Here is a 26,910-nt window from a genome sequence, read left to right on the forward strand (position 1 = left end):
AGTACTAGCACTGACTGTCTTAGTACTAGTCTAAGAGTGCACTGTCAGTACTAGCACTGACTGTCTTAGTACTAGTCTAAGAGTGCACTTAGTACAAGCACTGACTGTCTTAGTACTAGTCTAAGAGTGCACTGTCTTAGTACTAGCACTGACTTAGTACTAGCACTGACTGTCTTAGTACTAGTCTAAGAGTGCACTGTCTTAGTACTATTCTACAAATGGCCATTATATAAGTATTTAAATTAAACTTCTATGATATCCTAGTATGCTCTAAACTTAAAAACAGTAACAGTTTAGTCATTGTTAAGAGTGATTTTTCTGTTCAAAAAAAAAAACACACCAGAAAACCCCCAATACCAGCTAGCCACAATACTAGAGCAGGGAGTAAATGCATATGAGGGAAAAGGATTCGAAATAGATTTTTATTTGCAAAATTAAATTTAAAAAAAAAACAACAATCAGGAACAGAAAACTAATCTGAATCAGGTTCCTTCTTTCTTCTCGTTCCTTTTGAATGAGTCTCAGACTCTGTTCTTTCTCTGTTGCGTTCAATTTGTTGTGTCATCCACTCTTTTTCTAGCTGTTTCAGCATATCTGGGGTGAGGAGTCCTTGCTGCACCAATCTGGAAGCAAGGGACAGCTCTCTGGCATCAGGGCTGGGTGGCTCAGCAGCTTTACTTCCTAGAGCTTTGGTGCCGCGTGCCCTTCTAGCTTGGCTCCTTAAGACTCCTGATAATCGTGACTGCCTCTCTGATGGAAAGCTCTCCAAATTCAACAGCTTACGTGTCTCAGAAATTTTAATCAATTTAGTGATATTGTGCACACCATCCTGGATAATAGCATCTAGCTCTTTCTGGAGATCTCGAATAATGCTGGCATCTGGAAACATATCCATAAATCGGTAGCTGGGAAAAAGACACATTAACATTACAGCAACAGCTCTTATCACCGTCAATGGCACACCTAAATCTTGACACTGATTCATTCCAAATGTTCTCTTTTTGCAAACTCTGTTCAGTGCCTTTGCACAACCTTCATTTCTGCCCCCACACCCCCAAGGAATATGTCATCCTGAGGGTGGGTCGGCACTGTACCTCAAGGATTCTGATATGCTCCTGGAGAGGGACGTGCCCCTCCTTTGAGAATCACTGGCCTAGTCAGGTGAGGTGGCTCGGCCTGTGATCCCAGCACTTTGGGAGGCCGAGGTGAGCAATCACGAGGTCAGGAGATCGAGACCATCCTGGCTAACACCATGAAACCCCGTCTCTACTAAAAATACCAAAAAAATTAGCTGGATGTAGTGGTGTGTGCCTGTAATCCCAGCTACTCAGGAGACTGAGGTGGAGAATTGCTTAAACCTTAGAGGCAGAGGTGGCAGTGAGCCGAGATCATGCCGCTGCACTCCAGTCTGGGCAACAGAGCGAGACTCTGTCTGCCTCAAAAAAAAAAAGAGAATCACTGGCCTAGAATAGGACTTCTCAAATGATAATGGACAAGTCAGTCACCTGGGGAGCTTGTTAAAATGCAGAATCTGATTAAGTCAGGGATGGGCCTGATACTCCTTAGTTCTAACAAGCTCCTGGGTGATACCAATGCTTTTGGTCCAAGGCCCATCCTCTGACTAGCAAGAGTCTAGTGGACCTTCCTTCTCACCTAGCCATCTTAACTAGAATTACAAGAACTCAAGTCATTTTTGGAATGGGTATAAACCAGGTTCAACTGCCTTTATGGACAATAAACATCATACAGAGCAACTTGCAAATATGTCCATAATTTGAAAGAGAAAAACAAATTCATAAAACCTTTAACTTGCCCTTTTAGAAAAATGAGAGCACATAAAGGAGAAATGTTGGTACCTTAGCCACAGGTAAAGATCCAAGACATCGTGGATAGCTTCAAGATCCACGAGGTCTTTAATATTCTTAGGCGGAAGTAAAGGCCATTTGATGTGTCGGCGTAACCATGCAAAGGTCAGAGGCTCATTCCTGCTATACTGCCTGGCAAACTGAGAGAAAAAGAGGAAAAGAGTTTCATAGAAGTGTCAGAATTCCCTTAAGTTTATAGTTAGAAAGAAAAAAAAAAAGAAAGCAAACAAAACATTAATTGTGGTTGTATTTCAATAGACAGGTGGTTTCTTTTCTCCTTTATACTTTTTTACATTTCTAAGAACATTTAATACTTTATAAGGCCAGGTACAGTGGCTCACATCTATAATCTCAGCACTTTGGGAGGCTGAGGCGGGCAGATCACTTGAGCCCAGGAGGTCAAGACTAGCTTGGGCAACACAGAGAAACCCCATCTCTATAAAAAACATGAAGAATTAGCTGGGCGTGGTGGCATGTGCCTATAATTCCATCTACTCCTCAGAAAGCTGAGGTGGAGGATTACTGAGCCCAGGGAGGTCAAGGCTGCAGTGAGCCATGATTGTGCCACTGCACTCCAGCAGAGTGAGATCGACTGGAGAAAAAAACTTTATGAAGATACTTAAAAAAAAAAAAAAAAAAAAAAGATTTCCTTCTTTTTCCAAAACCAGGGTAATAATATGTGCATCAGAAGCTGTACAAAAGCTACTCTGGGCACACTGCCTATAGGGTATCTCTGTTTCACAAGGAGCAGTAAAACAAAAAAAGAAGCTGTAGAAGAACTAATTTCCCAGAGCCTAAGTCTGTTAACTCTTATTTAGGAAACTGTGAAGTTCTAAGCTATGTACAGACAGTACCTGAAGACTCCCATTTTCTATCTCATGATGTAATAGTCCTATAACCTCAAATATGAGTCAAGTTTCCCTATCTTGTTAATGTCCTCCCTTAGTATAAAGAAAGCCTCTGAGGTGGCCTGGTGCAAGGGTGGTCAGAAGTCAATCCTGGCTCTGCCTCCTGCGAGTTGTATGGCTTTAGCCAAGTCACCACTCTGTGCTTCAGCTTCCTCATCGTTGACGTGAGACACCACAGCCCCACCTTGAACCACAAGACACTGCTCAGGAATGTGCTTTGAAAACCAGGTTGCATTCCAGGCATTAGGCATTATTATACATCACCTGTACTTCAGAAGACAGACATACAACCACACAGTAAGACCCCTTAAGCAAGAGTTTAAATAAAATCTTCAGCTTCAAGATTTAAGATGATTTCATATGATTCATTTCCTAACTAGGAAAAATTATCTCTAAATGCTTAACATAAGCAAGGTCAATACTTCAGAGAAGAGCCGTTTTAGACAAACTGTGGTTAAGTAACGCCACAATTTTGTTAAATTTAGTCTGGTGCCCTTTTAAGTTTAATAAATGCCAAGTAGGATAGCCATAAAGGGCAGAAATGTGACCACGCTACCTGCTAGGCAGGACAGGCCAAGCACGAGTTCTCAAGTTATCTTATAAAGGCAGTGGCTCTATTTTTTTTTTTTTTTGGCCACAAACAACTAGAGGAAGCCCAATATATAAATGGGATAAGTAAGGAGCTATGCAGAGAGGGCAGGGGGAGATGCCCATCCATCCATCTACCCAGCAGCTAGCCCTAAAGGAGCTCCATGGAGCACAGCTTCCAAATTACAGTCCTAAGGGGCATCATAAGCCATCAATGTAATTGAGCTCTTTCATAGTTCAGTAATGACGAAGATCAAGAAAAAAGGAAAAGCCTCTAGATTTTATACTCTATTATGTATGTATTTATTTAGAGATAGAGTCTCTCTCTGTCCCCCAGGCTGGAATGCAATGGCCTGATCTCTGCTCACTGCAACCTCCACCTCCCGGGTTCAAGCTATTCTCCTGCCTCAGCCTCCCGAGTAGCTGGGATTACAGGCACCCATCACCATGCCCAGCTAATTTTTTGTTTTGTTTTTTGTTTTTAGTAGAGACATCGTTTTGCCATGTTGGTCAGGCTGGTCTCGAACTCCTGGCCTCAGGTGATCCACCCACCTCGGCCTCCCAAAGTGCTGGGATTACGGGTGTGAGCCACCACACCCAGCCCATATTCTAATTTTTAAACAGAAAACACATGGAAAGGCTGGGCATGGCCACTAACACCTGTAATCCTAGCACTTTGGGAGGCCAAGGCGGGTGGATTACTTGAGGTCAGGAGTTCGAGACCAGTATGGCCAACATGATGAAACCCCACCTCTACTAAAAATATAAAAAATTAGCTGGGTGTGGTGGCACATGCCTGTAATCCCAGTTACTCAGGAGGCTGAAACCGGAGAATCACTTGAACCCAGGAGGCAGAGATTACAGTGAGCCAAGATCATGCCATTGCACTCCAGCTTGAGCAACAGAGCAAGACTTTGCCTCAAAAACAAAACACACAAAGTGTCATGGCACACATCTGTGGTCCTAGCTACCAAGGAGTCTGAGGTGGAAGAACTGCTTGAGCCCAGGAGTTTGGGGTTACAGTGAGCTATGATTGTGCCACTGCACTGCAGCCTGGGTAACACAGCAAGACCTTAAGAAGACAAGCAATTGTTGACCGGCACATTCCAGAGACTCCCTACACCTTAGTAAAGAGCTTCTACTTCACTAGAATAGCTGCTTAAAGGATGGTGTAAAAGGCGCCAAGGCCATGAGACTGAGTTCCAATCAGGTCAGTTTAAAGCAGTTTCTATTCCATAAACTTCACCCTTATGTTAGCTAAGTCTTTCACAATTGCCAGCTCTAAGAAACATATTTTCTAGTTAAACATCTGGTCATGGAAGATCTCTAACACATATTGTTAAGAGTAAAAGGGCAAGTTGTGAGTAATTCATTAAGACAACATTTATGGGGCCGGGCACAATGGCTCATGCCTGTAATCCCAGCACTTTGGGAAGCTGAGGCAGGTGGAGCGCTTGAGCTAAGGATTTCGTGACCAGCCTGGGGAAGATGGCAAAACCCTGCCTCTATAAAATATACAAAAATTAGCCAGGCATGGCACGTACCTGTAATACCAGCTACTCAGGAGGCTGAGGCACAAGAATCGCTTGAACCCAGGAGGCGGAGGATGCAGTGAGCCAAGATGGCACCACTGCCCTCCAGCCTGAGCGAGAGTGAGACTGTTTCAAAAAAAAGATAGTATTTATGGGGAAACACACCCTCACAACAAATCTAGTATTTCCACATGAACATGCATGTAGGCAAATGCAACGAAAAACAGTCTGCAAAGATACACGCCAACTTACACAAGTAGTTATTTCAGAGAACTAAGATTAGGGGAGGTAGTAAAATTTAAGCTATCTGTAATGTTTTAATTTTGTATAAAGACGATATATGTATTATTTATGTAATTTTTTTTTAAAGGATGGAATATTGCTATGTTGCTGGTGATGTTCTCAAACTCCTAGGCTCAAGCAATCCTTCCTGCCTCAGCCTCCCAAAGTGCTGGGATTACAGGCATGAGCCATAGCACTGGACTCTTTACGTTATTTAAAAAGTAAGTTTAGAAATAGATTTGATTAGAACATAGCTGGTAAGCAGAATGCTCAGGCCTACAGAAAAAATGGCAGTGAACCTCAGTAAGTAAGGACAAGATTCAGAGAAGCCTTTGGGTTTAGTGGGGTGGGGAGAGCATGAGAAGCAGAGGAAATAGGGCGGGCAAGGTCCCAGGGAGGTGAGAAAACAGCATGTGAGGGCAGGAAGTTAGTTTCCACTGTCGTTCCTGGTCCCCCAGAATTCTGTGCTTCCCAGAAGTCAGAGATTTGCGTCCCTACCCAAATGAGTTTAAAGGTGCTAGAAGCTTGGCATGGTGCTCATACAAGACAGTAACCCCTGGCTCAGTGCTTTACACTTAAGAAAACTCAACGCTATTGCTACTATTAACCCCCATTTATTTATTTATTTATTTTTTTTTTTTGAGACGGAGTTTTGCTCGTTACCCAGGCTGGAGTGCAATAGCGCGATCTCAGCTCACCGCAGCCTCCACCTCCTAGGTTCAGTCAATTCTCCTGCCTCAGCCTTCCGAGCAGCTGGGATCACAGGGACGCGCCACAATGCCCAGCTAGTCTTTTGTATTCTTAGTAGAGACGGGGTTCCACCATGCTGACCAGGATGGTCTCGATCTCTTGACCTCGTGATCCACCCGCCTCAGCCTCCCAAAGTGCTGGGATTACAGGCTTGAGCCACCGCGCCCGGCCCCATTTACGTTTTAACAAAATCTCTCATATTACAGAGTACTCTTCTAATTGTTTTATGTTGAATAACAAAGTACTGTTTGGGGAAACTGTCAGTCAGAAGCAACTCAAAATATCTTAAAGATAAAGGCTTACCTGTAACAGGGAAGAGCACACAAAAGGCTGCTTCTTGTTGATAGGGGCCGTGCAGAAAACATACCTTACTCGCAGACTTAATGGAATATGCTGGATCAACTCTGCGGAAAATTTAAAATCATCCATATTGCAGACAAAATACTGCCCGTCAACTTGTGAAAAGTCTACAAAAATATCCTGGGAAAAAAAGATATATAAAATTATTGGACTGCCGAAGTAAATTAAAATGAACACTGAATAGCATACTCAAGTCTACAGACGACAATCTCTTTAATCCAGAACAGACATTCAGAAAGGCTTGATTTAATCACTTCCTCTTAAAGCCAGATGATCTCCCCCATATTCATCCCCACCTGAAATCTGAGAGGAACTTCCTCAGGACTAAAGTCCCAAAAGCTTTTGAGTAAAAGTTTTTGCTTTTTATAAATTTTATAAATAGTAACTTCTCAAAGGCAGACTATCCATTCATGATCATGAAGTTAACCAGTAATCACCTGACATAGCAACATTTTTAGAAGAGATTTGAAAGGGAGTTTCCACTTACAATGAGATTGGAAAGCGTTGTATCAGGGAGATGGTAGGCAAACATTTCAATCTGCTCAGCAGTTGGATGAAGACCAGCTGCCTTTTAGAAAAAGAAAAAAACAATCATCAGCTGATTTTTTTTTTTTTAATAACAGATTTTCTTAATCGATTTCGTGATAAAGTACTACTCAGGCTAAGCTCTCACCAAATAAATACATTCAGGCTAAATTCTCACCAAATGAAGTAAATGCCAAGAATGTGAATAAAAGAGAAAAAATACCATTTCACTATTTATGACCAATTAGAAAAGTTGAGATGATTTAGTAAAAATGACAGATTTATTGCCATTGAGAAATTAGTCTTTTGATTACATTTTAGTTATATTTCTAAAACCTATGATCTGATAGAGTATACAAAAATGATTTTATGGCCAGGTGCAATGGCTCACACATGTAATCCCAACATTTTGGGAGGCCAAGGTGGGAAGATTGCTTGAGGACAGGAGCTCAAGACTGCTTGAGGACAGCCTGGGCAACATAAGGAGATCCCATCTCTACAAAAATTTTTTCTTTTTTTTGTCTTTTTTCTTTCATCTGACATCCAGGAATACAACAATTTTTTTAAAAATTAGCCAAGTATGGTGGTTAGCACCTAAAGTCCCAGCTGCTCAAGAGGCTGAGGTGTGAGGATTTCCTGAGCTCAGGAGACTGAAGTTACAGTGAGCTATGATCATGCTACCGCACTGCAGCCTGAGTTACAGAGTGAGACACTATCTTAAAACAAAACAAACAAACAAACAAAAATAAAGAAAAACCTGTTTTCCAGGTTAAAACCACTTTCCATCTTAATTCTCCTCACTGAATTAAAATGAATAAGAAAAACCCAGTCGCTTCAACCAAGGCAATAAAACTAAAATACATATATTCAACCAAGGCAATAAAACTAAAATACATACATACATACATACATACATACATAGGTCTAGAAAGACATGAGAACATTTTTAAACTAGAAGTGAGTTCTCTGTAACTGCACATTACAGTGTTAAGACATGACCACAGACAGGTAAGTAAGCAATGAAGTATGAAATAGAGAAAGTGAATGAAAAAAAGAGGAAAGGAGGCAAGAGAGATTAGTCATAAGGGAGGGAAGAAGAGTCCAATATATGAGGTGCCCAGGTGGGAAGTGGGGAGGTCACAGGAGCCACCCACGAACCTAACTGTACTGCTAAGAAAAGTTGCAGCAAGGATTCCAGCACAGCCTTCCCCTGGGAGCTTCTCCCTGCATTATCTCATGTCTATATTCCCCTTCACCTAGTGTTATGGACAAATGAGATAAGCCATTAAGTGAACTTTCCAGGCAACTTTAAATTTTAACTATCTATAGAAAGTTCGTTTGTTTCAAATATGTACAATTCTAAGTCATTAACTATATTAACCAAAATTTAACCTTGTCTTCACAGGATGAAGTTGTATTGCTTAGGGCTGTTTTTGCCCACACTCAAGGGTTTCGTCTATATTCAGGCTTCTGGTCATTTTTCAGTCCACTAATGCGGCTCTGTGTGCTCACCTGAAGCAGCTGCTTTCCGCCCTGTTCCTTCCTGCTGCTAGATTCCAGAAGAAATTAAAGGCAAATCAGGTTAACTAAACTTTGTCAATCTGGACCTTCACTTGCATACCATTCTCTGATCCAAGGATCTCTATGGCTCTCCAAAGCAATAAAGTAGGGCTTTTTTGATGCAGTGTTCATGGCACAATATTTTCTTTCACTTATACTGTATCCAGAAAAGTGTCTGAGGCAAAAGTCTGGATGGTGGGTGAGGGAAAGAATGACTGTCCCCCACAAAGAAGTAGTAACATGTTACATCTTACCCTTATGGGATCCACAGGCCTATTCAAAATTTCCTTTAATAAACTGAGATCTTCACGGTTCATTGTTGTAACCTCTCCTTCTTTAAACTGTGAGCTGAATCTGCCAGCTCTGCCAGCAATCTGCAGGGCCTGAGAGGTTGTGATTGGTTCTATTTCTTTCTCTCCCTTTTCATTGATACTGGGCTTTATAAGGGAGTAAAAAATAATTCTCCTTATGCTCCTGAAACAGAAATAAAAGTGATCTCACAGACTGTATGAAAAACCCTCCAATACTGGATCATTACATAATACTCACTCCAATACTAGCTTAGGTCTTCTTGCAATCTTGACTGTCACTTAAAAAATTAAGGAACGTCAGGCACAATGGCTCACACCCATAATCCCAGCACTTTGGGAGGCTGAAGCAGGAGGACTGTTTCAAGGCCAGGAGTTCAAAACCAGCCTGGGCAACATAGCAAGACCCAGTCTACAAAAATTTTTAAAATCAGTTGGGTATGATGGTGTGTGCCTGTAGCTCTAGTGCCCAGGAAGCTGAGGCAGGAGGGCCGCTTGAGCCCAGGAGTTTGAAACTGCAGTGAGCCATGATCACACCACTGTACTTCAGCATGGGCCACAGAGTGAGACTCTGTCTCTAAAATAAATAAATAAATAATATTTAGGCTTAACATTGTTATCATTTAGAGATAATAAGTAGCCCCACATGCATAATAGGCACTCGGACACCTGACTGAGAAACTGAAAATAAATCAAACTCCACAGCTTCTGCACGGCAAAAGAAACAGTCATTAGAGTGAATCGGCAACCAACAGAATGGGGAAAAATTTTTGCAGTTTACCCATCTGACAAAAGGCTGATATCCAGAATTTACGAAGAACTCAAACAGATTTACAAGAAAAAAACAAACAAACCCATTCAAGAGTGGGCAAAGGATATGAACAGACACTTTACAAAAGAAGACATACATGAGGCCAACAAACATATGAAAAAATGCTCATCACTGGTCATTAGAGAAATGCAAATCAAAACTACATTGAGATACCATCTCATGCCAATTAGAATGGCGATCATTAAAAAATCTGGAGATAACAGATGCTGGAGAGGATGTGGTGAAATAGGAACACTTTTACACTGCTGGTGGGAGTGTAAATTAGTTCGACCATTGTGGAAGACAGTGTGGCGATTCCTCAAGGACCTAGAAATAGAAATTCCATTTGACCCTGCAATCCCATTACTGGGTATATAACCAAAGGATTATAAATCGTTCTACTATAAGGACACATGCACATGAATGTTCATTGCAGCACTGTTTACAATAGCAAAGACCTGGAATCAACCCAAATGCCCATCGATGATAGACTGGACAGGGAAAATGTGGCACATATACACCATGGAAATTATGCAGCAATCAAAACCGATGAGTTCGTGTCCTTTGTAGGAACATGGATGAACCTGGAGAACATCATTCTCAGCAATTGACACAAGAACATAAAATGAAATACTGCATGTTCTCACTCATAGGCGGGTGTTGAACAATGAGAACACATGGACACAGGGAGGGGAGCACTACACACTGATGTCTGTTGGGGGGAATAGGGGAGGGACAGCATGGGGTGGGGAGTTGGGGAAAGATAGCATGGGAAGAAATGCCAGATATAGGTGAAGGGGAGGAAGGCAGCAAATCACACTGCCACATGTGTACCTATGCAACTATCTTGCATGTTCTTCACATGTACCCCAAAACCTAAAATGCAATAAAATAAAAAAATAAATAAAGTGACATAGTACAACAGGTTAGCAGTAGTGGAGGGCAGCATTCAAACATCCTAGTGTGGGCCGAATGTAGTGGCTCATGCCTGTAATCCTAGCACTTTGGGAGGCTGAGATGGGAGGATCACTGGAGGTCCGGAGTTAGAGACTAGCTTGGGCAAAAGACCTTGTCACTACCCCTCAAAAAACAAAAAATTAACCAGGCTTTATGGTGTGTGCCTGTGGTCCCAGCTACTCCAGAGGTTGCGGCAGGAGAATCGCTTGGGCCCAGGAGTGCAAAACTGCACTGAGCAACGGCTGCATCACTGCACTCCAGCCTGGGCAACAGAGCAAGACCCTGTCTCTAAAAAAGTCCTACTGCCATTTAATATTTTCTTTTTCCCTCAGTAGGCGGAAGCAAGATAAATCTCAAATCTATCCTATAACATTTATTCTCCTAAATCAAAATGTTTGGTCATTAATGGCAATTAGAAAATTGAAAAACAAAAAACCACCACCCAACTCTCACTGAATATTCATGCTAATAAAACAAATTACTTACAAATTAAGACCCATGCCAATTGCATCTGTAGCAACCAAGATTTTGCATGGGTCATCGGGATCATTAAACTTTTTTGCTTGAGCAAGTTTGGTCCCTAAAATAAGAACAAGTTATGTTAAATCGGTAGTCTTTTATTACATCGTGTTAAATACATCTTGGAAACCCTCACCTCCTCTTCCCATTTTTAATGACAAAACCTTTACTGTTTCAAACTTTTATTTCTTTATATCCTCAAGAAGCCACTTATCCTTTAAATCCATTCCTTCAAATACTCCATCATATAGCAACACGATCCCCCCAACACTAGCCTTATCATTCCTGAGGACACAGATTTCAGGACTACAACTTAAAGGACATGGTCAAGTCTCAACTTCAATGACATTTCTGTAAAGAAATAATAAACTCGACATTTAAGATATAGTCTAATAATAGCAGCAACAAGAGCTATAATTAAAATACTTCTATTTCCACTAAGATGAAATAGAAAATTATTTTATATGACATTTAACAAATCACCAATAAGTCAAACAACTTAATTCAATATTGTTTACTATGTTTTCTATACATATCTCAACATAAATTACAAAGATAAAAGACTTCATATCTTGTCACAATGAAAGTCAATTACCAGGTGGGAGACTGCCATATATAACAGCTGATTCTAATCCCCGAATTTCGATCTGCCGACTCACAGAATAAATATCATTCTTGCTAAAACAGACGATGCAGTCCCCAGGCCGAAGGTTATCTAAAGATTCTAGCGCACGGTCCAGCACAGAGATGGGGGTAAGCCTCTTGTAGTCTTGAACCTACAATAAAGACATGAAATGGCAAAATGACACACCTAACTTAACTTCTTGTGACTAGTAATTAAGTGAAAAGCTTGCAATGTAGTTAAGAGTAGCTAAAATGGATAAGTACCAATGTTATTCAAAAGAAAACACAGAAAAACATTTATTTTGATATTTTAAGTGTTAACCGTTACTTCTCATTGACGTCTCTAAATTAATAAAGTGAGACACAGTGTTTCACATATTTTTCAAAGCTTTTTCTCATATATTTGATTTTCATGGTAATGTGTTAGGTTCAGAAGGGTTATTAACTGTTATTTCCATTTTATAAGATAGTAAAACTGAGCCCAATAAAAGATTAACATCAGAGGCATTTTGCAAGTCTACCCTTCTGTGATTTGCCTAAAGAATGCAAAGCGAAGAAGGGCAAAACATAGAATGGACTCCAAAATTTATTCCACCGTATTCCACTATCTCTCCTTAACTTCAATTTTCTGGGAAGTGAGAGTACTTATGTGTGTATGTGTGTGAGTGTGTGTGTATATATATTTTTTCCAAACCTTGAAAGCTGGGCACAAAACTAAAATAACAGGCTAATTCAAAATTATTTCCTTGGCTCATGCTTGTAATCCCAGCACTTTGGGGGGCCAAGGTGGGAGAACTGCTTGAGCACAGGAGCTCAAGACCCACCTGAGTAACATGGTGAGATGCCCTTGGAACAAAAATAAAAAAAATTAGACAGGCATGGTGGCACACACCTGCAGTCCCAGCTATTTGGGAGGCTAAAGTGGAAGGATCACTTGAGCCCAGGAAGCTGAGGCTGCAGTGAGTTGTGACTGCACCACAGCACTGCAGCCTGGGTAACAGAGTGAGACTTTGCCTCAAAAAAAAAATAATTCTTCATTTTATTACAGAACTCTGATAAAGAAAAAGAGAATTAGGCTTAAAAGGAAACCAGTTACTCTCAATTCTAAGAATTTGAAAAAAGAATATAAACTGTGTCTGGCAATTAGATGTGTAACAAAGGCCCCAATATCTGACATACAAGACTTTGAAAATGACAAATTTGCTTAGAAGTCTGAGAAGGGTCTCAGACGCCTAAGAGTCCTGATTTATTTAATTTGATCTACTAAATCCCCACAAGGTTTTGTCAAAAAGTGCAGAATTTCTTGTACTCTTAGAAGACCTATGGTGTGATAACTCTGTCAGAACTTCAGATCATGAGGTTCAATCAAATATATATGATTTAGTTGGTCACAAGAAAATAAATCTTTCTTTTAGTTGAGTTCTGATTTTGGCATTATCTAGGGCCTCTGAAACCACTGCCTAGGTACGCTGGACTATTTGATATGCCTCCTGGAGAACAAAGCATCTAATCGAATACCTCCACTTCTTCTCCCGTTGTGAACATAAGCTCTGTCACCAGGTCAATAGCAGCAGGTTCTCCACACAAATGAATTTCTTCAGCACAGAGTCCTGTCAATGCAAAACTGGGTTTCTGAATTTTAAAGATTTATAATTAAATATGCAACATTTTACATAGCCAAAGTACTTTACATTGGCTTACATACTGCTTTACAACCTTACCAAGTATTTCCAAAAATATTATCTCTCAGGCCAGGTGCAGTGGCTCATGCCTGTAATCTCAGCACTTTAAGAGGCTGAGGCAGGCAGATCACTTGAGGTTGGGAGTTCAAGACCAATCTGACAAACATGGAGAAACCCTATCTCTACTAATAATACAAAATTAGCCAGGCATGGTGGCAGGCACCTGTAATCCCAGCTACTCAATAATCTGGGTGTCGTGGCTAATGCCTGTAATCCCGACATTTGGTGAGGCTGAGGTAAGAAGAGTACTTGAGCCCAGGAGTTCAAGACCAGCCTGGGCAACATAGGGAGACTCTGTTTTTCACAAAAAATTTAAAAATTAACCAGGCATGGTGGCAAACACCTGTGGTCCCAGCTACTTGGGAGGCTGAAATGGGAGGATTGCTTGAGCCCAGGAGGTCAAGGCTGCAGTGAGCCACAACCACGCCACCACACTCCAACCTGGGCATTAAAGCAAGACCCTGTCTCAAAAAATAAAAAGCTTTGGCCACAGAGATTTTTACTGCAGCATTATTAGTAATAGGCAAAATAACATTCAACTCTATGGAGCAAATTACAGTACTGCCCTTCAATGGAGATATGAGATATTAATATATAATATAAAAAAAATCACATGAAAAACAGAACTAAAAAAAAGCAAGATAAAAAATTAGATGTTCTCAAAACACCATATACACACACACACAAACCTGACTAGCATGAAACACATTAAAACATAAATTGTAGTTGTGCAAATATGATGAGATGTTAACACTTTAACTTTGATTACATGGTTATACTAGTTTTATTACAGGAAAAAATGTATTTCACTTTATTAAAATAACTTTTAGAAAATAAAAACTCACACTTAGCTGACTTTTGTGTCAAAAAGAAAGAATCTAGGTAACTCTATTTGGCAATGGCAAGCAGGTAAACATGCCTCTCAGTGAAGATGTCATGAAGCGTGGGTTTTATAGCATTAAGACCACCAACCTAGAAGTGCTCTGGTCCAGGCCCATCCTCTAGCTGGATCTCTAATCATTTGAATTTCATCAATTACAGCCACTTCATCTTAAAATAAAAAAGTTAACGTGAGCAATGTCATCTACTTAAATAGTATTATAAACAAATTCCAACACCAAAATTCAAGCATTCACCATCACCATCACACACTGGGTTCCTCTTTTCTGGCAGGTTTGTTCTAAGTGTTTTATAATTGCACCTACCCCTTTAATACTCACAACAAACCTATGAGGTTAAGTATTATCACTATCTCCATTTGACAGAAAAGTCAGAGGCCCAGAGAAATTAAGTAACTTACCCGAAGTCTTACTCTGTTGCCTAGGCTAGAATGCATGGCATGATCTTGGCTCATTGCAACCTCCGCCTCCTGGGTTCAAGTGATTCTCCTGCCTCAGCCTCCCAAGCAGCTGGGATTATAGGCACCTGCCACCGCACCTGGCTAACTTTTATATTTTTAGTAGAGACAGGGTTTTACCATCTTGGCCAGGCTGGTCTCAAACTCCTGACCTTGTGATCCTCCCCACTCAGCCTCCCAAAGTGCTGGGATTACAGGAGCGAGCCACTGCGCCTGGCCTTTTTTTTTTTTTTTTAATTTTGATACAGGGTCTCACTATGTTGCTCACGCTGGCCTTGTACTCCTAGGTGAAAATGATCTTCCTAACAGTGTCTCGCTCTATCACACATGCTGAGTCCAGTGGCACAATCATAGCTCAATGTAACTTTGAACTCCTGCACTCAAGCAATCATCCTGCCTCAGCTTCCGAGTAGATGGGACTACAGGCACATAGTACCATGACCAGCTAATTTTAAAAACATTTTCTTTAGCAATGAGGGTTTTGCTATGTTGCTCAGGCTGGCCTAGAACTCCTGGCTTCCAACAATCCTCCCATCTCAACCTCTCAAGTAGCTGGAATTTACAGGCACAAGTCACCACATCCAGCTCCAAGTCCATACTTTTACCTAGTATACCACACTGCCTCCCAAATGGAACAGTTCTATTTGTCCAATTTTTTACAATATAAGAGACAGCCTGGAGAATTTGCCTGATAAGAAATACCACATCTATACAGAAGTAAAAGAAGGCAGCAAGTTCCAGAACAAGGAGGAGACAGCCCTTCATTTACTAATGAAGCATCTCTACAACAGGAAACCAGGCAGCTCTCAGGAGAAAGTGAAGTGGAAGGAATAATTCCTTGGGCCCCAGCCATGCTCATTCTTTGCGGTATTACGCCCGTCACTATGGCAAAAATTCATGTCTCATCTTATTTTCTAAAGCTAAAATGCTTCCAAACATATTATTCTATTATTCTATTCCCTGTAATTCATATATTTTTATTTTTTTCCCAAATACCACAGAAATGAAAAGAGAACATTTTAAAAAGTACAATTAATATGCTTATTAATTGTATACTTAGGAAAGTAAAGAAAGCTCATTTTATATTGAAAAATCACCGAATTAGAAATTACTTATTGTGGCTGGACATGGTGGCTCATGCCTATAATCCCAGCCCTGTGGGAGGCTGAGATGAGGTGGATTGCTTGAACCCAGGAGTTTCAGACCAGCCTAGGCAACAAAGTGAGACCTCGTTTCTACAAAAAAAAAATTTTAAATGAGGTGGGAGGATTGTTTGAGCCCGGGGGTCGTGACTTCAATAAGCCGTGATCGTGCCACTGCACTCCCATCTGGACAACAGGAGTGAGACCCTGTCTCAAAAGAAAAAAAAAGTACTTTGTGATCTGGGTATGTACAAACAAGACTAGAAGAGAGAACATAGAGAAGAATTCTGATTTATAAACTTCTGTGCTATAGTGCAATGTATTATTTTATAATACACTGATTTTTTAAAAAACTATTCGTCTCATGAAGTTGATTGTTAAAATGAAAAAAATCAAGCTACCAAATAGTAAAATACATTTCTATTTAATATATACACTCACCATGCACACACAACTATATGCATACACAACAGGAACACAAATATTGACAAAGTCTGGAAAATATATACCAGAGGGTTAATTAACACTTGTTGATTCTGGATGGGTGGGACTGAGAAATTACGTAGGTTTGTTTTCTTCTCTTTGCTTGCTTACATTTTTATATTTTCAATAATGAAGATATGATTGCTTACATAATAAGGAAAAAGTTAATTTCACTTAAATGTTAAGGCCAGGTGTGGTGGGTTTTACCTGCAATCCCACCACTTTGGGAGGCCAAGGTCGGATGATCACTTGAGGCCAGGAATTAGATATCAGTCTGGGCAACACAGTAAGAACCCATCTCCACAAAAAATGTATTAATAAAAAGTTAGCTGTGTGTGCTGGGTCACACCTGTAGTTGTAGCTACTCAGTAGGCTAAGGTAGAAGGATCGCTTGAGCCCAGGAGGTTGAGGCTGCAGTGAGCTATGACTGCACCACTGCACTTCAGTCTGGATGACACAGTGAGACCCTGACTCAAAAAACAAAAAAACAAAACAACAACAACAAAAAAAGCCAAAAACTTTAAATAGAAGCTCACTGTGGCACGGTACATAAGAGGAAAAAACTTTAAACAACCTAAATATCCTTTAACTGTGGAACAAATCATTTCAGTCCTAAGATGGAATACTATAAAACAGTTTAAATGAATCAACTACAGATATGTAGCTATAGGTAATTCAACAAGACTAGATCTAAACACGTTTGTGGAGTAAGCAAGCAGCAGAACAGTAACAATATCATAATCACATAAATGTTTTAAAACACAATCTAAAATAATGATAAGTAATACATATCAATGATATAATATATATCCTGAAAAGAGACAGGAAACTATACACAGCAAATATTTGTTATCAGTTAGAACAAAAGTGGAGAGAGAATTAAAACTGGAGTGTGGTACAAAGGAAGTTTCAATTATACTTATTAACATTTTAGCTCTTTTAAGAGAAAAAGGGAAAGAATTTCAGGTGCAAGCATTTGTCACTGGTGGCTGCATGTTTGTCATACTTATTTTCTTCTTTTCCTAGATTTTTAAATTTTTTCTTCACACATACCAAAATTATATTTCACATTTCAAGTGTATTTTAAAATTTAAAATACGAAACCATAGTTTCTTAAACAGCATATACATACAAGGAGTTGTAACACTGCACATCTCAACTGTACAAGCAACATGTGAAGCCTGTTTCCCATCCGGCTGAACTGTCACACGCTCCTCACCTGTCACCAAGTCACATGGCACACCCTAGAATGAACAGAAAAAAAAACCTAGAATTATTTCTATCTTGAAAATAATGGCAAAAATAGTTTTGGATATTTAACAGAGTATTCTCTCCACTACCAGCAAATCAGTTTGTTTCACTGTTAAAAGAAAATAATCCCAGTGCTTTTTCCCTTTTATAAAAAATAAAGTAAAATAAGAGCCTGTCTCTTACATAACCTAGGTGAACTTGGAAACATCTCATCAGCTAAATCCTCAGGAAACAAAAGCATGAGACACTGCAGCGGTTTCATATTTTAACTTTGTACATCTCTGAACTATTTGACTTTATCAAAATGAATGAGTTGTTTCTATATTTAAGAAGAACATTATAAATACAATTTAAGAATGTAAAGACCTCCTATTACAATTTCCTGAAAGGGACCAACATCAATGCTATGTCAGGGTGATGTGGTTTGTCCAGGACTAATGGGTTCCCCAGAATGGAGGATTTTTGGTGCTAAATCTGGGGAAGTCCAGGCCAGTCATCCTAGCGGCCTGAATCAAATCATGGGGAAACACTAGACATATCCTAACTGAGGGACAGCTTACGACACAATTGACCTGTAGTCTTCCAAAATGTACAGGTTACAAAAGACAAAGGAAGACTGAGGAACTGTCCAAGATGAATGGAACTAGAGCTACGACAACTAAAAACAATGTGAGACCCTGAAAAGAACCCTGGAAGGGTGGAGGATGGGGTGTAATTGGACAACTGATAAAATTTGAGTATGGACTGTGCATTCAGTAAGAGTAATCCATCAATATTAAATGCCTCAGACCACAGGGCTTCAGTCCTTTCAGTTTTGAAAAGGTGGCTTCAGGCTTTATTATTAGTTCTAGCTGATAGCATCAGAGGTGTTTTTTCTTAATTGTACATAAAATAATGGTACAGCTTACAATTGACAGCTTCTTAGATACAATAAAATATGGTAATTTTTTGTTAACAGTAAATTACTACAAACATGTTTTCCCACTTCCTCCAAAAAAGAAAATTAAAAAAAAAAAATGAGCAAATAATTGGTAATATACTGACAGCAGCATTACTCTTTTCGAAGATCTCATGTGCCAGTAATTTTAAAGGGCCACAGTACACTCCGGACTTTGCTGAGAAGTATTTCTGGATTGCATGATAAGTCTTTCCACTGTTTGTGGGGCCTGAATGGAATATTATCTTCCGCTGCATGGCTCTAGCATCTGGGTACCTAAAAAATGAGTAGGTAAACAGCTTAATCCCATTAACCTCAAAACCCATCCCGGCAAAGATATCAATTGAAACAAATTCCAAATGAAATATCCTCTTAATCTTTACAAGTTCAAGTCTTTGAAAAACTAAACAATGGGTTTCATATCTACATTAAAATAATGACTGGTTTCCAAGAATGGCATTTACTAACTAGAGGACAAAACAACCAAAATGCAAATTAATGTCTTGAATATTTTTCCCATTGTATAAATCTCTTTTTCTCAGGGGTTACTAAAAATAAACTTAAACTGCTATCAGTTCTGTACCTATGTTCACATCATTCCCACAGCTCTAAACATATGACTCTAAAAGCAAACGTTCCCAGGCCCCTAAATTCCAAACATATGCGAATACAATAACAGAGTCTTCTACTTCTGGCCATGGTGGAATAACTGGCAGTAGACTTGCCCTCCCACTAAAAACAAGTACAAAGTGGTGGAAAATAAAAAAAAATAAAAAAAAAAGTGGTGGAAAATATATGCAGTAAATGTGTGGGGACATGGGCCACAGGCAGTGCAGGACTGCAATCCCTGAAAGAAAAGAACACTTGCGATGAGCCTTACTGCACACCACTAAGGCAGAGGGCAGTGGACAGTCCCACTGAAGTGAGCAGCAGAGATCAAGTTCTGAGCTGCTTCAGCAGCTAAAATGTGAAGAACAGAGTGTGGACGAGAAGGGTGCACAGAAGGAGAGTCTGGAAGTCTGTGTGTGGGTTCCCTGTGAGTTTCTGGCCAAGGGCTTGGCTAACCTTGTACAAGGTAAGAATTAGCAGGGTCTAGGAAAGAGCAGCCTGCCAAGGGTTTGAGTGGAAAGTCTCAAAGACGTCTCAAATGCTAGGGGATGCTGCCATTCCAGCCACGGTAGAAAGAACTCATTAACACCCAGCACTCAGCTAAGATACCAGAAAGGCCATATGCTTAAGGACAACATCCTTAAGTCAGGGCTATTCTAGATCTGCCCTAATAAAACCTAAAACCACACTCAATCTGGATCAAAGTGAGATAACTAGTTAATTGCCTCCTTTTTTTTTTTTTTAGGAAAACAACCTAATCCAGACTCCTTGTAATTGTTATCTAGAATACAATAAAAAAATAATGATCACTAATCATCCAAGATTAGAAACTGAAAATTTCAAATCCACAAGTGGAGAAACTAACCAGTTAGGTGGTATTCTTAAGTCGCTGATTTTACGTAGATCATCCTTACATTCCAACACAGGAAATATTTGTTTGGCATGTCTCAAGAAAAATGGAAATAAGTCATCCACATGAGCTGCAAAATAAAACACTGTATTAACATGTGCTATCCACATTTAAAAAAGGGAAAAAAAGTAGAAAAGTCCTGAAGTTAGGGAGCTTATCCTTTTCTGGGATCCTGCTTTGTCTTACTTTTTCCTTTTAGTTTCATCTATATCTTCAGGAAAACAGGAAATTGGCTAGCAACCACCACATTCTACTCCTTCAGTACAAACAGGTGAAGATTAGCACTGGCGAAAGTTAAACTAAAAATAAAGAACCTAGACATATACATTACAGAGAAGGTATGAACATCTTTTAAACTTAGAAAACCACAGACAAGTAAAACATGTGTTTGCTCCTGAGCACGAATTCTCCACATCTTTGTGGCTCTGAGAGGGGCCTGCGGCATGTCCCATTCAGCACTGTATCCTCAGTGCCGGGCACAAGGTGCAGGTCTAAGAGTCAAATACATAACCAAAGCCAAACTGCCATGGGAATAAAATGACGGTATTCTCACTTTTTTTTTCTTTTATAGTAAGAACTTTGTCCTGATATGAGGCAGAAGGAAGCCAGTGGCAGAAACAGATGGAATCTGCTATGCAGTAATTCTAACCTGTATGACAGCTTATTTCACTGTGGCCCCAGTCTTCCTCCAGTTTAAGACATATGGGTGATATAAAACTAGCCCAGGGACCCAATATAAAAGCAAACAACCTAGAAGTCAAACTGTCAAAGCACTGAATTATTTACAGAGGATGTTACCAGACCCATTCTAAACCAAATAAGCCTTTCTGGAGAAATAAACATGAAGTATGGGAAGAAATAGAAGGCATGTTCAATAGGATTTTAAAAATTCTCTAAGCACTTGCCTGCACCGAAGCAAATATCATTCAAAACAATGTGAATGTCCACATCCAGGGAATGAGACTGCATAATATAATTTCTAAAGCTTATGAAAGCTTGGTGGAAGAGACGAGCTGTAGAGACACAAAATAAAAAGATGTAAGGGTTAGTTTTCATTTTAAAAAGTACACATACACACCACACCAAACTCACCAGTCTTTTTTTTTTTGATAGTACAGATGGTTTATTATGATCTGGGCTAAAACTCAAGCCCTAGCACAAAACGAATGAAGGCCATACCTGCAGCTCCTCTGCTGGGCAGTACGGCTCACCAGGTGAGCCTCGCCGTCTCCTGCCCAGCCAGAAGCAAAGGACAGGGACGTGTCTCAAGACTACAACAATGTACTTACTTCCATGTCACACAAGGGGCTGCACAATCCTGACCAAGTTGTACTGTAAGAGGTAATAAAATATCTCTAGGAAGATGTTTTGGGCCTTACCATCCAGTCCATAATCAGCACCCAGTTTCTGAACTTCTTTCCTCTTGTAAAATTTGTCTAAGATCTCCTTTACTTTATCTAGAAGAGAGATACCAAAATTTAGATAGATGCTGAAAAAAAAAGCAAAAGAAACTTGATGCAGTAACACTAAAGGCAGCAGTCTAATGAGTGTTGCAAAAACTTGAAGGTTTTAGTTGATCCTTCTTTATGGATTGATATGTGATGGGAGTGTTTAGAAAAATCAAGTCAAACAATGCAACACCCTGTTATACCGCAGAGGAAATAAGCAACACACTCCAGATCAGAGGCAGCCTCCAGCCTTCACCAGGCCACTTATAGACAGCCATACTGTGGTTCACTTACAACCATTCTGCATATCCAAATAGTTAGCAGCTAAAATGCATCCAGAAAGACAACCAATACAGCAAGGACCATATCCTCAGGCTTTTGTGAAAGTGACTAAGGGAGCCAGGCTGATCTTTACTTTTGAGGATGACAATTTCAGGGATGATAGATGACACTTGTTTTGCTCTAGATGGCATAACTGAAGTCAGTGGGAGCAGATTTCAGTGGAATTTATACAAGAACTTCCTAACAATTAGAACAGGGAAAAGTGAGAGTTCCTTACTAATGGAATTACTCAAGCAAGGGTTAGGTGACTGTATTTCAAGGCAGAGAAATGTCTATGCTGTTGGGAGATAACACATCACTATGAATCAATAATCTTATAGTAAAAATATTTTAAATTAATCAGGATGAGATTGTATTATGGTTGTATACGTTAAAATACTACAGCATTAATTCAATAAACATTTTACCAACTTAGCCACACAGTATGTATTTCTAGAAGCCAACACGAGTACACAGGCTTTACCAATGAACCAACCACATTTTCACACAGCCCAACACACACAACACAAATTGAAGAAATCAAGCCTGAACAAAGCATTCCACTAATAAAACTTCATCTGACAGAATGAGGAAATTTCAGAATCACTGGTTTAGCCACTAGATTTGTCCACAACTAAATAAGATATACACACACACACACACGTGTGTGTGTGTGTGTGTGTGTGTGTGTGTGTATTGCAGATCACAGGCAGCTATTTTCAGATTTCTGGGTCTCTGTTACTTTGTACTGAGTTGGAACAACAGTTTCTTAGTATCAAGGGTAGAAAAATCAATGACAAAAGACTGGAAAAAAGCACATGCAATTGCTTGGGAAAATTCTGCTGACCTATAAATTCAATACTAACTAAAGACAGATCACATTTATTTAGAATTAACCTATTTTCTGTGACTAATACTATGATGTTATGTAAGATTCATGCCTCTTTACTCAAATTAAAATGCTTACAAAATGTGAAATTTCTCATTATGCTAAGTGAAAGAAAGCAGTTACAAAAGACCACATACTATATGACACTATTGACATGAAATATATAAAACAGGTAAATCAACAGAAAGAATGTGGATTAGTGGTTGTCTGGGGACTGAGGGACTAGAGTGACTTGCTAACAGATGTCAGGTTTCTTTTCAGGGTGATAAAAATGTTCTAAAATGAAATTATGGTGATGATTGTAAAATCCTGCAAATATACTAAAACCTAATGAATTATACACTTTTAAAGGGTGAGCTTTCTGGTATAAATTAAAACTATATCTTTTTTTTTTTGAGACAGGGCCTCACTCGTGTCACCCAGGCTGGAATGTAGTAGTGCAATCTCGGCTTACTGAAACCTCCCCTCTCAGGCTCAAGCAATCCTCCCACCTCAGCTTCCCAAGTAGCTGACCTATAGGCGCACACCACCATGCCACCTAATTTCTGTATTTTTTGGTAGACATGGGGTTTCGCCATGTTGCCTAAGCTTGTCTTGAGCTCCTGGGCCTCTCAAAGTGCTGGGATTACAGGCGTGAGCCACAGCACCCAGCCTAGTCTTTTTAAAAGAACATTCTGACTGCAGGTAGAGAATAGAATGGAGAGATCAAAGGCATATGGGGAGACACATAGGGGCCATATGTGCAGTCCAGTCAAAAGATGGAAGCTGGCAATTTAAGCTAAGTTGGTTGCAGTGGAGAATGAATGAATTCACTATTTATGAGGTAGAATCGACAAGGGGTTTTCTCTGATTGTCAGATATAGGGGGTGAGGGATGAAAAAACAAAGACTACCAGGTTTTGATCTGAGCACCTGGAGGAGCAGACTGAGGGGAAGGTAAGTTGTCTTGACATGCTAAGGTGAGGGGTGTGTAAGAAAGACATGTGGAGATACCTGGTAGGCAGAGAGCTGGATAGGTCCAGGGTGAAGGAGAGAGGTCCAGGGTAGAGACAAAGATCTGAGAGGAATACTGAATTCTCAAGGGAGAGAGAGAGAAAATGAGACACCCCATAGCAAGTGCAGAATAAGGCAGCAAGGTGATGCAGGACAAAGCCTTTGAGTACCTCAACATTTTGGGCTATGAATAGGCAAAAGAGATTGAGAAGTGACAGCTTCTTATCCCAATTGCTAAACAAAGTGGAAATCTGACACCTTAACCGTATGGCTGTATCAGGGTGTAAGTAATTCATCATCTTCTGTAGCCCCTTCTGCAGTACTGAAAAATCATTCTAGTAAATTCAACATCTGGACCAATCCCAGTCAAAGGAGATGAAAAATCACCTGGCACACAGACCCAATGAGGTATCTAAGGATTCTCCACCAGAAGAAAATCTAGTGCTGACAAACCTATGTATCCATTCTATCTTCTCACCGGAAGCAGCAAAGACATTTATATTTTCAGGTAAACTGGAATGGCTGCAGAAAATAAGAGTTTATCAACATTTGAATACAAGGCAAACTATCTCATCTAAATCACCTTATGCTTGCAAATAATTAAAATAAATGGAAAATTATTCTTTAATGGGTAAACTATTGTTTGAGTTTCAACTGCAAGATGAAAAAGTTCTCATTTATTTTGCAACAATGTCAATATACTTAACACTAGTGAACTGTGCACTTAAAAATAATTAAGACTGGCTGGGTGCATTGGCTCAGGCCTGTAATCTCAGTACTTTGGGAGGCCATGGCAGATGGATCCCTGGAGACCTTGAGTTTAAGAACAGCCTGGGCAACATAGCAAGACCCCATCTCTACAAAAAATTTTAAAATTTTTTGCACCTGTAGTTCTAGCTACTCTGAAGGCTGAGGCAGGAGGGCTGCTTGAGCCTGGAAGTTGGAGGTCACAGTGAGCTATGATCATACCACTACACTCCAACTTGGGTAATGGAGGAAGACCCTGTCTCTTAAAAAAAAGAAAAGAAAAGAAAAAAAATTAAAAAGGTTTAAAAGAGTAAATTTTATGCATTTTCACAATTGAAAAAAAAGAAATAATACTATAAAATAATTACATTTATTTATTTATTTTCTGAGACAGAGTCTCGCTCTGTCACCCAGGCTGGAGTGCAATGGCGCCGTCTTGCCTCACTGCAACCTCCGCCTCCCAGATTCAAGCAATTCTCCCGCCTCAGCCTTCAGAGTAGCTAGAACTACAGGTGCACACCACCACGGCTGGCTAATTTTTGTATTTTTAGTAGAGATGGGGTTTCACTATGTTGGCCAGGCTGCTCTTCAACTGACCTCGTGATCCACCCGCCTTGACCTCCCAAACTGCTGGGATAGATAACAGGCGTGAAACACTGTGCCCGGTCTACATTATTAAAATAATACAGTCTCTGCTATGGTTTGAACGTCTTCTCCAAGACTCATGTTGAAATTTAATTGCTATTTTAACCATTGAGAGGTGGAACCTTTAATAGGTGATTAGGACATGAGGAGTCTGCCCTCGTGAATGGACTCCATTATCACAGGAGTTGGTTAGCGGGCTCCTGGAAAAAAGGATAAGTTCAGCCCCCTTTCTCTCTGTCTCACCGGCTCACTTGCCCTTCCACCTTCCAGCATGCAATGATGCAGCCAAAGGCCCTCATTAGATCCGGGCCTCCAGAATCATGAGTCGAATACACCTCTACTGTTCTCAGTCTCAGGTATTCTGTATAGCAGCAGAAAACAAAGACAGTCTCCCAACTCCAAGTAAAGTGAAAGGCCTTGCTTAACACTGATTTGGAAGAACAGGTCAAAGAATAACATACACTGTGAGTTCTATCACGTTTAGTCAAAGTACCGTACTTCCGCTCTGAAAAACAAGATCTGACCCAAGCACGTTGTAATCCGTATTTTAGATTTACAAAAGGAGGCACCAATGTCGATGGTTGAAGTGAGACAGTTCTCCTCCTATTCCTGGAGACAGTTCCTGGATACCATTTCCTCAACCTCCCAGTTTCATTTGGTCAAAGGAGCTCCCTTACCTCCCTAATCATCCGGGAACTCACCATGAAAACATTCACATACCTCTCTTTAACAAATCCATCTAAACTTGGTTTTGCTGAGCAAAACTCGCTGTCACTCACTGATGCTAGGCTCTTTTTTTCTCTGTGGAGCCGAGGATGATTAAGATACCTACCACCTGTGGCTGGGACATCCTACCTTGTTCTACCTTCTCATGTTCTACTTTGTATCATAATTCATTTTCTATACGCGTGACCTTCCCCACGAGACCATTAAGTTTCTTGAGAGGGGCTCCAGTTCCTCTTGACAACCACCGCATAGCCTAACAGTGTGGTATGATTCGGCACCTACTCAATGACAAAGAATCCTAAAATAAGTCTTAGCTGGCTTTTCACTGCCACATTCCATTCCCCTTCTAGGGGCGGGAGAGAAAGAATACAAGAAGTAGCGGGCATCCACCTAACAACCCAAAAAAGTCAAATCATCCCAACACATGAGTGTTTAAACCAGAGAGCAGGGCAGTGAAAGAGAAAAGGCCACTTCTGGGACGAGACGTTAAGAATTAATCAGACGCAGTCCCAAACTGTTTGCGGGACTCACGCACCAGCGAAGGAAGCAGACACTGAGAGGCACGATGACAACGCTCGATGGGACCTCGGGTCCCCAGGGGTAGGGGATGCAGCTTCTCCCAACCAGCCTCGGACCGACAGACACCACCCCCTGCCGCCCTCTTTAGCTCCCGCACTCACTCTTGTCAAGAGGTTGGGTTAGCTCGGCCCCAACGTCGCCATCGGCGTTGGGGCCCTGAGGTTTCACACTCAGGGGCACGAACAAGGCCGTGTTCGGGGTTTTGGAGCCACCAGAGGCAGAGGAGGAGGTTGTGGCAAGGACAGAAACTTGCCCCAGAAACCCGGGAAAGGGCCCAAAGTGGGGGCGAAGAGCAGAGCAGATGGCTGCCCGGTGGCCAGCCTGGCGCCCCGCGGAGAGCCGAGCCCACAGTAGGGCACACCGGGGGAAGGACATCGAGGCCGCAGGTTCTACAGCGGCTGGCAGCTGCTGCGGACACGGCGACGGACAGTGACGCACACCTCCAGCGCCTGCTGTCCGGAAAGTCCCAGGCCGAGCAGGTGAGCTGCCCGAGAAAACGCCCGATCGATAAGGAAAAAGCCCTGCCGTAAGGGTGTTCTTTCA

General features: G+C 40.7%; 1 protein-coding gene across 1 annotated transcript; it reads right to left on the bottom strand.

The window, feature by feature from the left end:
* Window positions 1-408: 408 nt before the first annotated feature.
* On the bottom strand, window positions 409-26,795 carry SUPV3L1 (Suv3 like RNA helicase). Its single transcript, XM_002756290.6, has 15 exons — window positions 26,469-26,795; window positions 21,400-21,477; window positions 20,926-21,033; window positions 19,976-20,090; window positions 18,609-18,777; window positions 17,446-17,557; window positions 14,304-14,381; window positions 13,108-13,199; window positions 11,561-11,741; window positions 10,933-11,026; window positions 8,625-8,844; window positions 6,773-6,853; window positions 6,229-6,405; window positions 1,857-2,005; window positions 409-905 (listed from the first exon to the last, which is right to left on the bottom strand). The coding sequence occupies exons 1-15, from the start codon at window positions 26,740-26,742 to the stop codon at window positions 473-475; spliced, it is 2,361 nt and encodes a 786-aa protein (XP_002756336.3). The 5' UTR covers window positions 26,743-26,795; the 3' UTR covers window positions 409-472.
* Window positions 26,796-26,910: the final 115 nt, after the last annotated feature.

The sequence above is a fragment of the Callithrix jacchus genome, chromosome 12, assembly GCF_049354715.1.
Source record: "Callithrix jacchus isolate 240 chromosome 12, calJac240_pri, whole genome shotgun sequence".
NCBI lineage: Eukaryota > Metazoa > Chordata > Mammalia > Primates > Cebidae > Callithrix > Callithrix jacchus.